This window comes from Eschscholzia californica, unplaced genomic scaffold, assembly GCF_041429995.1.
Source record: "Eschscholzia californica isolate CP2 unplaced genomic scaffold, dmEscCali1.0.p SCAF_1, whole genome shotgun sequence".
NCBI classification, from domain to species: domain Eukaryota; kingdom Viridiplantae; phylum Streptophyta; class Magnoliopsida; order Ranunculales; family Papaveraceae; genus Eschscholzia; species Eschscholzia californica.
In genome coordinates, this window is record NW_028238198.1 from 67067704 (window position 1) to 67082695 (window position 14992).

The 14992-nt window shown below is 35.6% G+C and overlaps 1 protein-coding gene across 1 annotated transcript; it reads right to left on the reverse strand.

Annotated features, from left to right (window-relative positions):
* Positions 1-274: 274 nt before the first annotated feature.
* On the reverse strand, positions 275-14753 carry LOC147568472 (ARM repeat superfamily protein). The gene is made up of 24 exons (XM_086654913.1): positions 14293-14753; positions 14071-14180; positions 13332-13404; positions 12554-12615; positions 11588-11729; positions 11143-11346; positions 10974-11040; positions 9662-10061; positions 8297-8444; positions 8016-8176; positions 7564-7663; positions 6273-6347; positions 6001-6135; positions 5235-5324; positions 4944-5126; positions 4748-4852; positions 3342-3500; positions 3091-3135; positions 2728-2949; positions 1825-1931; positions 1686-1736; positions 1510-1582; positions 962-1190; positions 275-849 (listed from the first exon to the last, which is right to left on the reverse strand). The coding sequence occupies exons 1-23, from the start codon at positions 14431-14433 to the stop codon at positions 1029-1031; spliced, it is 3015 nt and encodes a 1004-aa protein (XP_086511039.1). The 5' UTR covers positions 14434-14753; the 3' UTR covers positions 275-849; positions 962-1028.
* Positions 14754-14992: the final 239 nt, after the last annotated feature.

A 14992-nucleotide genomic window follows, 5' to 3' on the forward strand; every position in this document is an offset into this window, starting at 1 on the left:
CCCATTTCCACTCCCATCTCCCGATTCTACGACCTTCTGCATTCCTAAAGTACTAAACCAATTCTATGTAAAGATCTTTTACAGCAACTAAACACCTTACAAAATTTCCCATTGAATGAACATATTCTAAATCCATTGGGTAAATTAGAACAGTGAAAGTTAGAAACTGAAAATTGCTTATTTGCTAAATCACTCAGGGTCCTAAAATTCATTATTTTAACCTTCGATTAAGAGGATCTTCAATCTTGGTTATCATTAAAATGAATAAATCTAGTTTTCATAATTGTCATTCATTTCAAACCCAGCATGATCTATAACATCAAATATTTACCTCAAGTATTCGACTAACCAAAAACTCAAAAAAAACACTCAAGCTCATACTAAAACAATGTAAAATACACACTCAAAGAGGAATCGACCTCCTTGAAGTCAAACAAACACTGCCTAAGTATTTGACTACAAATAATGTTCTTCAACAAAATCCAGACTAGCTAACTAAAACAAATCCCAACCAAAATCAACCCCCAAAATCAAATTTTGTTCCTAAGTATGCATTTCTTTTGCATTTTTTTTTTGTTTCTCTTTCTCCCAAAATTCCATTTGCTGTCACAAATGAAGCTATGGATCTGTGAACCTCTCATCTCCATTGCTTTATAAACCAGCACAAGAGATAGAGATAGAGAGAAAGATGATAATCTATATTTACAATACTTGCCTGTGACTATTCATCCTCATTCAGTCACAAGACAATTTACAACAATCTCAAATGAATAATCTAGAAATTCTACTGGCTCGCCGAATAAGAGAATGTCAAACCTCGTCACAAAATGTAGAAACTTCAATAATCACCTGGATAAATGTAAAAACTTGCTCATCAATTTAACGGACCTGATAGTTGATGAAACATAGAGATAGGCAAAGTAGAAAGAATGAAATAAATGGATCGTTCAGAGTAACTCACCATGTAAAACTTGAATATGCTGAGAAAATTGTGTAAAGAATGAATTTCAGATGAATTTACTGGGACTCTACTGCATCTTCAGTGCCTGCTGTAATTGCTTGAATGCAACTGGATGGATTTTGCTAATGGCAGCATTAAAAGCCTCCCCATGGATTGAGGAGCATGTTTGGAGGTTTTCTTTTACTGAGTTCTCCAACGATAGCTGTTTAATAGGATCTGAAGCTTTTATCTGATGAGAAAATGATCGTCAGTTAGAATACGATTTCGACGCCTTAGATGGCGATTGTTAAGAATTTCAGATTCAAAATCTAACTTGTCGAATCTGACTCGCTCAAAGAGTCCGACTCTGAGCTATTTCAAACCTTTTCGTATCAGACTTTTTTGCGAGATAGATATCTAATATCCAACTCTTTTGAGAGTCAAATTGTCAGATGAGGTTCAGAAAGATTCAGATTTCAAACTCAGATTGAGGAGGGAGAATCAAAATTGCTACCTTAATGGCTAACTTTGCTCTCAAGGATGTGTTCTATAAAAGAAAAGACAATTACCTGTCTCTTTCTAAAATCTTTACTCGGAATAGTACCATCAGGTAATGACGCAGAACCACTTACGTTATCACCGCTGACATCAAAACGAACAATTAATACTCCAGCAAAAAGTAGAAGCATTGTAAGATTAAGAAATTTAGAAGAGTACACTTTTTAGCGAAAAGAAAGGTCCTAACCTGGACTCTTCCTCACTTAGGTCATCACCCATAATCACACTTGTACAGACACTGCATGAATTAAATACAAGTAATCCATGAGATTCAATAAAATGCTATCTGATGCAGTTAGTATAGAGTACCATAGTTAAAGCAGTACCTTAGGATCTGATCAAGTTTATCAAGGACTTGGGGTACTCTTAAAGTCAAAATAATAGCAAGAGCTAAACCAAAAGCTTTCTTCTGAATCGCTGTAACATTGTCAACCTGTAGTCCACGAATAGGGCCAATATTAAAATTTGAAAGTTAATTTGAAATGAAAGGATAGATATATACATTAAAAAGAAAATTGATTTAGACCATGAACAAAACCCTGGTCTACAAAGTTGTACTAATTATTATCTTATCCCCACCCGGCACTTGAATGGAGGTGATTTCTGAGGGCAGTAAATTGAGGAAGAAAAAAAGTTGGGGTTTATAAAGAATAACCTGTAGATATTAAGTTTCAGATATAATTTCGAAAGCAATGAGTTCTAAAGCAGTAATTAGAAACTTGCTAAAACATTACAAAATTAATTTCTCGAGGCCATTAACTCTCTACAGAACGAGTGGATAAAAAAAATTCATCTGTTTCTATCACAATCCTAGAGGGTTTATGCATCCAAAAGCATGGTGATGAACTCTCAACTTATTTCTTTCATAGGTCATCTGGGAATCATCAAGTCCCATGGACCTTACCAGTAATAATTGGAAATTTGGAGCTTAATTACACATTTGTTTTTTTCTTTATGGGTTGTCTGTCATTAATTCTCCGAATTGTTTGTCATGGGTGATCAGAGAATAATTAAAATTTTATGACTTTTACGTTTTTTTAAGAAACTAATACCCATTTTCCAATTTCCATATGTACATGAATTAATAGGAACTCATTTTTTGAAGTAAATAGAATAGGTGATTTTAGGTATTGTAAGAGTAATATAAATCCAGAAACAGATAAAAATGTAGAAGATCGCGAAAGATTCAAGAATTTCAATATCATGGAAATTTGTTGTTGCATTATTACCTTCTCAACCCATATGTCAACCAAGCAAAGAAGCAAATTTTCCTCCACTGAAACACCAGCCTGTTGAAGAACCACAAATGTTGATGGTTCTGACGTTAAATGGGCAAGGTAATTGGTGTTGGTTACCAATATTCGTGCTAGAATAGCTGCAGAAGATGCCTTGACGGATGTCTTAAAAGGATCTCGTTCGTCTCCCCCACTAAGACATATCACTACTAATTTCTACCATAGGATCAAAAAAATATGTCAGGCAAGGGAAGTACCACTAGTGAAAGATGAGAACAAAGTAATCAACTACTTAATATTAATAACTTTACCTATCAAGAATCTACATCTACACTGACCAATAAACAACCCAATTACCTGAAGTGTACTACCTATCAACGGGGGAGCATCCATTGGAAAGCACTGCAAAAAAGCAAGTAGAACTACAACATTAATAAAAATCTTCTTCATTAGCAGATTTCCGCAAGGGTGCTCTCTAAATGACCAGATGACCTCACCAAAACCACCAACTTTCCAGCTCAAGTGCTCCAAAGGTGCAAACTTTTTTATTTATAGAAATTAAACCTAAGCAAGCAAAGGTTAAATTACAATTAAGCAGATTGAGATACCTGAATTAACGTTTCAATGACCGGTAATGTTGAGACGAGCCCCCTATCGTTCACATTTCCAACAATTGCATCAAGAAGTTTAGCCACAGATGAAGAATGCATATTCAGAAATTCTCTTCCACCTAAAATTATATAGGCATCAATGATACTGACAGCAACCTGAAATTGGAAAATAAATATTTATTCAGTAACAGTATACAACAAAATTGTAAACAAAATCAACTGCCATCTACCTGCTCACTACTGAAATTTTAAAAAAACAAGAAATTAGTACCAAACATAACACACACACATAAGGTAACAAATGTTCCGCAAGCAAACAAGTAGAGAAATAGAGCTACAAATTATTTGCAGGCGCTCCATCTTCATGAAGTCATCATAAAATGTCTGCACAGTTCTCCCATTTATGTCACTACATAATTACTCTACAAAAATCTTAAGTCAGAACAGAACTGAAGACCATGTCACATTATCAGAAGTTGATCCCCTGAAAACAATTTTGGAACTTAACAATCACTGGAACAAAAAAAAAAGCCTAACACAAATGTGGAAGAGGTAATATATGTGAAGATGAACTGTGAGAAAACCAAGGAATGAAACTTCCCGAAATTTCGCGAAACGTTTCTTAAAATGACATTAGGTGCACGAAGTAACACTTGCAACTATTTCCTGCATAGTTTCCACCGACATGATCGAAATGCCACCGAAGTTGTGGGAAATATCGAAATTTCCACCGACATGATGGAAATTTCGACCGACATAGTAGAAGTCTAGCAAAAAACCGGAGAAACTAATACTAGAAACATATCCATTTCTTCGTCTTTTTCATCTTCATTTCTCTTAGATCTTTCTTGATTTTTATGTTATGTTTTCCATGGTCTTAAATTGATTTTATCTTAGTAACACCTCTAATATAACTGTGTGATTTACGCCTTGACTTAACTGCCTAAATTGATTTTCTCTTACTAACACCTCTAATATAACTGTGTAATTGACGATACCTTCTCAAACTAACATAGCTTGTTAATTATTATTAGTAAGAATTTTATCTTTTGGGTGTTATAGCCAAAAAATTATTCAATTTACCCCCGAAAGTAACTGTGTAATTGTTAATACTCCCTCAAACTAATAGATAATGTTAAACATCATTTTTATGCTTCATTATGGTTTAATAATCTAGTTATACATAATTGCATCATATTTCTATCATTTCTGTAGATTTGTAAGATTTCCACACTGACCGAAACATTTCTACGAAACGTTTCCACTTTTGGACCGATCGAAATTTCCACTGAAACCGAAATTTCATTCCTTGGAGAAAACTATAAAAGCTGAAGCTAGACCACAAAAGATAGAATCACAGGAATATATGTTACTGGAGAGAAGTTGGTTTGAAGTAAGTTAACCTGCAAATGATCGAAGCTTCTTTCCATTATATCTACAAGGTATGGGAAGAAGCTCAACAGTTGGGGCACCATCGAAGGAGCATTAGAAAGGGTCACTTCCCATAGCTGCAGAACATTTTAGATGTCAGCTATGTAAAATATTTCCAACCGCTACTAGTAAAAAAAATAATAATAAAAATAAAAACGTGTGTCTAACCAGCACACTATCTTCGAGGAGATTGAGCTCGTCGGGGCTATTAATGTCAATGCCCTTCTGGAGAATGGGTAGTAGCATGTTGTAGCAAATAGGTGACTGATAATTGAGTAAACCCACAAAATTCCTTAGTGCCACAAGAAGTTGAATCTGTAGTAGACTTTCCCCAGTAGATTCCTCCCAAATCTTGTCAAAATAAATATAATGCAAAAACATAAGATCATTAGGCATACAAAGCTTTCCTGACAAGCACTTCACAAATGTTTGTTACAACGAATTCAAGTTAAACTATACCTTTTGGAAAAACTCCACCAGTTGGTTTGCAAATGGAATAGTTCCATTAACATGTGCAATAAGCACCGAAATTAAATTCAAAACCTGAACCTGTAAATAGAATGTGTTTAAGAAGTTCAGATACGAATGAAAGGAGTCAAAGGACAAGGTCGGAAAATAGTGACGAAGTAAACAAAACCTAAGAACACTAGCAATATTCCTTATTGAATATAATGAGAAACCATGAATTGCAATTCCAAGACTTTACGGCTGCTCTGTGTTTCATCCAACATTGGAATCGTTTAATACAAAAGGCAGTAAGGCACTCAAATTCAAATAACATGTATGTCCAATCATAAACGCCCAAAAGGGCAATATAATAATCTTCTCGGCCGGGAACTTGTTTTCTCCATGAATAACATTCCATACAAGTGACATTTGTCCAAACCTTAATGACAAATTTAATTATTTCACTGACAACAAAAAGGTTATCACCTTGTCAAACAGAATAGAAGTTGAGAGTAGGAAGAGAAAATTGAAGGACATCCTAGCAGTTCTTATTGTAGTTAGGGCATAATTAAGTTCCCGGGCTAGACTGCCTAAAACAAGTTCCCAATCAATTATTGTGATCAATCTAATGGAGATAGAGAAAAGAAGGTAAAACGTCAGTAACACATGAAGATCAACAAAAAACAGCAAGAGATAACAAACTCCTTCACTTTGGTCTGAAAAAAAAAATACTGATTGAAATAGTTAACAGTAAACAAAACCAGTTCCAAGAATTAACCTTTGAATCAAACTCCTGCACTTCATTTATCAAATTAAAGCATAAACTCCAACATGTAGGAAGAAGATCCGTGAAATCTTGTTCAGAGAAATTTGCATCTTCAATAAGAAAATTTAGAGATCGACATGCAGCCAGCTGAAAAAATGAAACAAGTAACAGAATTAAATGTGAAGCAAGTCTAGAAGTCAGTAGCTTAGGGTTATAATATGAGGCTGTAAAATGAAAACCAGCAAGGAACATAACACTCTGATAGGGAAGAATGAGCACCATACCCTAACAGCTAAGTCTTTATCCTGAAGCAATCGGATCAACGCACAGTAAACCGGTCTTTTCATATCGTCTTTAATCTGTCAGAAGAGAAGCATCAGAAGCCCAAGTTCATTGAAATTCCATCATCCTCAATAATAAGTTCATTCACGACTGTCAGACAATCATAGATTTAGAAAAAAAGAAAGTGTCGTTAAACAGGTCCATCGTCTTAAGGTTGTGGAGAATTGTAAAAAAGACACTCTTCTTACAGAGTCCAGGAATAGCGGCCGTTCATATTTTATCGTGAAGTCACAAAATTGACCACCATTTTCAATCATTTCTCAGTGCTCAAATATAAGACCAAGCGACACTGAATAATCATGATTCATGGACACTCGGCGCTTATAGGCTTTTTGGCCATTGTGGAACATCCTAAGGCTTCATCAATTATATCCTCCTTGATTAGCTTTCTAATGTGTTATGTTAATTTAACATTAAAAAAAATCAGTAAAATTTAGCACTACTTCTTTTTCTCGAAAGACCCATCACTTTCTTAATGCGGAAGCACTTCATTAACAGGATTGTGCAACCACAAGGGAAAGCAGTTTATACTCATGAGAAGCTAGAAGCTAAGAAACAAAGATTACTTATGACAATGTAACATGGCGATAGTGGTGAGTAGGATAAGAAACTGAAGTGTTTGCAAGTTGATGCTGTTGTATAACATGACAATTAAACTTACTGACAAGGTGTCAGCGATAGTGGTAATGTGTTGGAGAGGTGATTGAGTTCAGTGGAGGTGGTAATGAAGATGCATCGAGGCAGGAATAAGTTCAGTTGCATGCAGGTGATGCTATATTAACATGGCGTAACGTGGTGATGAGGCAAGGTGGTGGTAAAATAGAGTGGTGGAGATGTGCCGTGGTGGCGGCGGTGGTAGTGTTGTTGGTGAGATGGTGGTGGACAAGGAGATGCATGAAGCCATGAACTAATACAATTTACGAGGAAAAGTAACTCTTCTGGGAATTCAACATAAAAAAGATAGAATTTGTTTCAAATGTAAGAGGAAACGCGTAGTCGCGTAGCATTTAACAGATGCAAAGTCTTCAAATATAAACAAAATATAACAATAGTATTTGTTTATTTGGAAAAAAAGTATAAGTTGGGAAAAGGGAAATAACATCTCAGCTCTGATTAGCGATAGAAGTATGGACACAGACTGATGACAAAATGCTTCATAAACAATAACATCCAGATATGAGACATCAACCAGTATAAAATTCAAATACAATAGAACTGAGAAAACTACTTCACCTCGGATATCCATTGGCCCAGTATCAGGGCCACTTTTCGACGAATAATGCGCATATTTGGGTGTTCGTTTGTGAGTTCATGGGATAAAGCACCATTGAACCTGCAAAGAAGAAGATCACAACATTGATGTGAAAGATACAAGCCACACCAATACATAAAAATAGCGTTAAATTTAACACAAAAAGTACAGAGAAGTCATTATTAGTGTTAGGTTACAGTTTTAATTATAATACTATGAAGTATGAACTACCCTGGGAGCAGCTATACCGCGTAGTGCAAACGTAATATGTTGGAGTTCAAAAAATAATGTAAATACGACAGCAAATGCTTGCATAAAACTCTAAGATGTCTGATCAAAAGATAAAATATATCATAGAAAGAACAACATAGGCCTTCCTCTGGGAGAACCTAAAGATAGAAGAAAACAAGACAAAAGAAAAATGTAAACCTACCAATCTTTGAAGTTAAGATAATTTGAGAGCTCATAGTATACATGTCCAGCAGCACCATAAGCAGCATCCTTCAGAAGCATTCCTGGAGTGACTGCTGTTTCTGAAGTTGACGAATTACTCATTGCTTCTTGAAGAATGGATACAACCACGGGACCTAAGAGCTGAAAAGTGAAAAGAGCGGTCATTTACCCACAATCCTATATTCATGCTTAACTTAAAATAATTATATACACAATCATTCCACTGCGCAGAATAACTGAATACCAAGAAGATTTTCTAACCTGACTATGGTTTTCAAACAAAACTATATATAAAGCTTCAGCACATGGCCTCAGCTTTTCTGTCCACTGGACGGCATCTTGCTCATGATGAAAGGATTCAGGGTTTTGATACCACTCGTCCAAATCACTTGTTGTGAGCACGAAATACCTATGAAGGAGTTACCAACACAGAACATAAGTTAGAAAAACATTTTTGAAAGAACTTATAACCAGATCCGAAGGAGCACTTGGGGAGTTCAAAATCTGATGGGGTGTCTGAAAGCACACCATTTCCATAGAGTTGGATGGTTCTTGGGAAATAAGCATGGTCCAGTTGTTTGTTTGCAATTCAAATTTCCAAGAGCTAGGGGCAGTAAAAAAAAAAAAGGCTTGACCTATGTAGTTGGTCTCGGCCGAGACGGCCGAGACGGCCGAGAATCTCGGGTTTCGTTTCGATCTCGGCCCTCTCTCGAGACGAGACTCGGCAGAGATTCCGAGTTAGGGTTTGACCGAGTTTCTCGGCTATCTCGGACGAGGCAGACCGTGACCCGAGACATAGACTTCTAATTTATTTGGAAATTTTACATCCGAACAGTATACTACTTATTTTATTGAACTACTAGTCATTATGGAAATTGAAGATGATGATTAGAGTACTACTAGTTACTAAATACTAAACTTATTACTTATTAGTTATTGAATGATTGTAAATTATGAACTGCGTTATTTACTTATTTTATTGCACTATTGAAGTTAACTATAATAGGATTTTGTTTATGATGAATGATTGGAGTAATTTTATGTTTACAGGCCGGAAAATTATGAGGTAATGAAGAGCCAAGGAGTTGAACTTATCACTTCGTACATATTATTTATGATTAACTATACATGTTGTCTCGACCTCATCTCGGTCTCGGCCTTCGGCCGGACCGAGACCGAGATCAACTACATAGGGCTTGACAAAGAGTTCGGTTTCTAACATTATTCCGCCCATAGAGTTGTTTTTACTTTTCTTAGGATCTGGTGGGGATGAAGCCATTTCCAAAGAACTTACTATCAAACCTAGCCACATAATAATGCATTTCTAAATTTTAATTTCGTACATAATGATGTGATTGTGTGACAAATAAAGAGCTAACAAACTAGTGTAGTTCCTCTATAACTTTATAAGTTTGCATCCACATGAAGAAACTTAATAAACTCGTGATAATATTACTTATCATAGGAAGGAAATAGTGAAACTGGGGAAGAGATTTCCCGTGTACGAAAAATTTGGAAGCGACTGGAAACTCGAATTATTTGAAGTTAGAAGTCAGAACGAACAAAAAGTAAAAATATTATTGAAAATTGAAATTTAAGCGAGAATATGGTTTGAAACTATATTACCTCCGTATCAAAATGTTACACAAGAGCACTACACGCTCATTGGGCAATAGAGAGGTTAGTATGTCTACAACAGCTCCGGATATGTTTTTCTTCATCTGCTCAAATGTATTCCCGCTCTCATTTATTACACGACCAGTGAGACTCCGCTTGTATTCTTTACATTCCAGTATGGCTTTCGCCATGACCATACACTGAATCAAGAATTCCTCGAAAGATCCTACCTCGGGTTCAGGATTTGAAATCCTACTCAAACAGAAGTCCATGACAGGTGGAAGAATACATTTGTCACCAAAGGAATATGGGTGTCTGCTCTGTAATGTGACTAAGACTTTCATCAGTTTCACACATGCTGTCTCCGCGAATTTCTGAAACTTTTTATGTTGCTCCTGGAGAGATGAACCTGCAGTGTGGAGCAAGTGTGAACAAAAAAAACTCGCCTGTAAATTAATTACTATCTGAAGAGCAATGAAGTCCCACAGCCAACTTCAAGTCTTCAAGTTTGGAACATATACTAATGATTATGCTCATGACTCATCAATTGAGGTGTCAAAGGTGTACTTCACGGCTGGCACATTGCAAGAAAACAACATATATGGACGACACAACCCATTACTATAAAACGCTTCATGGCATGGCTTGGTGCAGGCCAACATGTCAAATTACCAGCTCCCGTCCCTCCCGTTTCAAATGTTTTTAATGTACCAAATGCCAATGTTGAACTGGAACATACAAGTCTGCTTTGTTTAGTAGTATAACCTTACTGTTAAGCTTATTTATTTTTTCTTGACCTCAATTTATGCTACGTGGTGATTTCATTTTAAGACATATTTTAGCTATATATTAATATTGATTAAACACTTAAAAATAATAATTAAATTTAAATAGAACAGACAAAAGGAAACAACTAAATGTCTTAATATAAAAATTGGGTTGCGTCGTGTGTATGTGTGTGTGTGTGTTTTCCTCATGGGTCATGTCTCGTGCTAGATTGAGGGGTCAATTGTGAACTTTGAGCCACATGCTAATGGGCGGAGATCTTTGGCACGACAAGGCTCGTTCCTTCATGGTCAACACAAGCAAGATTTTTAGTCGTGTCAGGTGAGATTCGGCCACCAATTACGCGAGTTGGGTAGTTTCCGCACAGACTGATTAAGCCCTCTACTTAAGATCAAATATAATGAAGAAACTCTAATGTCTAAAACTCACCTTTCAAGATAAGTTGATGGAGGACAAAAGAGACTTGTGATATGTGCTTAAAATCTCTAGAATGGGGGGTAGAGGGGATAAAAGAGAAAAGGAAAAAAAGACTTACAATACGGAAGAAGTGACTGGATGGCATTGAGGAGAACAGGGCACACTTCCACAACTGGCCGGACCTCCTAGAGAAGCAAAATAGAGAATGGTTATAGCTCTCTGCAACGTGGAGAGTAAATAATAATAATATTAAGCCAACTGAAAGTTGATAAGCAACACTTAACAACCTGAAGAGATTTTGCATCACTTTGAAATCCTGAAACAATTAGCTGTCTTATTATCTTCAAGCATAATAACCATCTTTCACAAGTCAAATACAATTCTTCTTGATTCTCCACAACATTTTGTGCAAGAGCAGTGAATCCATGCAGTATCGTATGCACATCACTCTGCCAAAGGCGCCAAATATACTCGAAAAAATGGGAGGATATCTGTAATAGGAATAATTTAGACCGCTCATCATTTTATATATTAGGTTCCGTTCTTGATAGTTGACACAGAAATTGATAATGTAACATAAAGAATGAAAGCAAGGAAATAAATTTCGAAATATTTCGGTCATGCCTACCTAAATTTCCACCGAAACCGCAACTTCATTCTTTGAATGAGAGTACAAGTGAAGTTAACTACTGGATTAACATGATAATAACATGGTACAAGCACAGTTATTACCTCTGCGAAGTTCTTTTGGTCAGAAGTAAGGCGCTTGGTAGACAACTCCTTCAGGGTTCTGAAGAGAACCATAAAGATCCTGTGAGAAGTGAGTGTATCTGCTGATTGAAGCTGTTGTGCTAAAACTGAGAAGATCTCTGGCCTGAATGAACAATTTCATCAATGAGTGTACAACCTAATAAAAATGTAATTTCAAGAAGAAACTAAATTTCTGTACTTAGTAAATCAGTGATAAATAAAGTGAAAGAGACTAAAAGAGAACTTTATCACTTCGCATACTCTAACACTGAATTCACCATCAAATTCATCAATCAATTCTATGAGTTAATCGGGAAATTAACATAAATCAAGGGTTCAAAGTTTGGCTGTGCTTGTTTCTAAACAACTGCAAAGCAAAGTAGTAAACCACATTCCAGATCAAATGAAAACGTAAAATTCCCACGTAACACTTCCAACTCTTCAAGGAAGATCTCACATAAATTTTCTCTACCTCTATTTTCGAACCACTATACAATCTTTTTTTTACAGTCTCTCAAATCTGGTGAAAATATCTAACATTGACAACCGTAGGTTTTAAATGCACCAACCTACAAAACTCAATAGGAGGACACGGCTGTAGAAATAATGACATATATATATATATATATATGTATATATATTTACTTTTTTCGTAAGTATACATTTTATGCCTGTATGGTCCTAGCAAGAACTGTTCAAGTATAACCAATCTACAAGTTCTCACACTTCATCCATTAAAAGGACTGTAACTCTGTAAGTACCCAAGAAGTATGTAAAGTATTTGTATCAGTTATGGCAAAAAATACAAAAAGAAAGAGATGTTTCCATCAAGCAGCAGAATTTGAAAGATACCCAAATTCCATAAGGCAATGTTTTTTACTTATTTGTCATGCAGCAGATTGTAGCTATACAAATACAAAAAAGTAGATGTAATAGCAGGAGCTGTACCAATCTTTTGGATAATCAATGCGAGCAATTTTGGAGATTAGAACAGCCAGCTGAACAGCAATCTGCATTGAGCAAAACATGCAAAGGTTTTACATTTTTTATGACTAAAATGGATCAAGAATCCTCAAGGTTACTCAATTAGACACGTAGAGCAGCTAATTTGAAGAACATATTCCTTTTGCCCTAATTCAAAAACAAAAAGATATCTTGGTGTTCAAATAATTTGCTTAACATACTGAAAAACACTGATGGATTTTCATTGTTTAACACATCGACACATATCCAGACTGCACATAATAATATCTCTCTTGATAAAAATGAATAATTGGAAGCAACAAATTTCCAAGATGTTTACTTGACTACTTCTACGGTAATTGTGTCCTTGTGTTGCTTCAGTAGAACATTAATTCCATGGATGAGATTAAGTAAAAGTTCCTCTAATCTTTTGTGGGAGAGGTACAAATCAAATGAGTAATTGTTGGCTATCATACTACTTTATTACCAGTGTTTGAAAAATGTTGCATCCAACAATATTTTGTACCCTTTCCCTTTCGCTATTATACTACTTTCTTCAAACAAGATTCAAGTGTGATGTAATTAATTCTTCTAGCATGTTACTGCATCTGTAGTGTAGAGAATCGCAAAATCATTTCCCCTCTTTCTAATGGTACAGAAACTAACTTAGGGGAAGACAGGAGTGTAAAGGAAATAATCAAAATATTCCACATTAACCCAAGGTCTCAGATAAAATGTTGTAGAATACACAAGACTAAATCACCTGATAATTTTCTTCTCGCATGTGCGATAATAGTTTCTGTCTCAAATGTATCTTCTCTTCATTGCTTATTCCTCTGCAATAAAGAATTACTATAAGTCTATAAGGTTTTAAAGATATGGATGCGAGGGACTGGATTCTCTACAATCCCAAATAGTTAAATTAACCGTCTAAAAGATAAAAAGATTAAGAATAATATAAAACAGGAGAAACTTAAGTACCTAACAATGTAACATGGTTGTTCATATCTCGGAAGTTGGGACTCGGGACCAGTTAAAGTTCATACTTTACCAATAGTACGAAGTATGTTTCAAACCTTTGGAACTTAACATATACTTCGACCCTATCGCAACTGCTCAGAGTTCGCTTCACACTTTTATTATACACATAACTATTTACTCGTTCCTAACCAAGAAATCAATGCTGTGAATTGGTACTCAAATAGAATCAATGGTCACTGATTCCTTTTCATAGCTGTTTTTCGGGTTGCACGACTAGTATATCACCAATAACCATCATATATGCAAATTGTAATAAGCTAAAGTTCCTATGCCATCAAATAACTCAAGTGAGGTTTTCCCATTATGTTGTCAACCTACTAAACTATAAGCCTAAAAATGAATATGAAATCAACAAACAATTCTTAGCATTCTCAACTTATTAAACATAAACTAAACCAAACAATTTTACTAGTTTTTAACAAAAGAAGGAAGAACTGCAAAAAAAAAAAAAATCTCCTTACTGTGAGTCACGCCTAGTTCTCCAATACCGATTAATGCTATTCTTAAAATAAACTGAAGCCATAAGACGAATATCAGGTTGAGAAACCAGATCCTTTGCCGTAATCACTTCCTGCATTATAACAATAATCTTCTTCAGTATCAATTTGATACATACGACAAGTTTCAATTCAAAATGAGAAGAAAACAACAGAATCAGATGATCAAGAAGAGGTAAAGATTACCATTAAGCAAGAACAAAATCCAGGTCTACTTTCAGACTGTGAAAGAGCGGTTTCAGCAGGTTTACGCAAGTTTTGATCTCCGCTAAGAGAATTGGCAATCAATGAATAGATCGTTGGAAGATCAGAAGCAGATAAAGCCATAATGATTTTACTCAGAAATTGAATCTGAAAGATGAAAGATTATTCGACCTAGATAGATAGTGAGGAATGAAATTGGGGAAGTGATGATAAGTAATGGCGTCCAAGGAGAAATGAATGGTGAGATTTTGAAGAAGAAGAAAGAAATGGAAGTAACTTGTTTTACAAGGTAGCAAAAGTGGGAACCATGTTTTTATATCAGATTGGCTTTCCGGCGAAATGAAAATATTAGAGAGAGAGAGAGAGAGAGAGGAGACAGAGAGAGGAGAGAGAGGTACTGTTTTAGTGTCCAGCCGCGAGTGTTGGAAAAGAAAGGAAGTTCTGGACTTTTATTATATATGGGTAACCGGGTATGGCCCGAGTGACGTAGATTTAATATATGCCAGCTCACCAAGAATTAATGTCCGATAGGATATACCTGGCCAGTTTGGCTAAAGTAGGGTCAGAGTTTCGGCGGGTTGGCTGTAGAGAGCTCGACCCTAACTCGTTTGGGTACAATCGTTTAGAAGAGCATCATCTCCAATGCAAAACTCTAAAAAAAACTCTATTTATCATTTGTTTC

Excerpts from the sequence above, each read along its gene's own strand:
- LOC147568472 (XM_086654913.1), bottom strand. The coding sequence starts at position 14,433 with ATGGCTTTATCTGCTTCTGATCTTCCAACGATCTATTCATTGATTGCC. Across the intron at positions 5,127-5,234 it reads TGGTGGAGTTTTTCCAAAAG|ATTTGGGAGGAATCTACTGG; the intron begins GTATAGTTTAAC and ends TATTTTGACAAG. Across the intron at positions 1,932-2,727 it reads TTGACATATGGGTTGAGAAG|GTTGACAATGTTACAGCGAT; the intron begins GTAATAATGCAA and ends CGTGGACTACAG.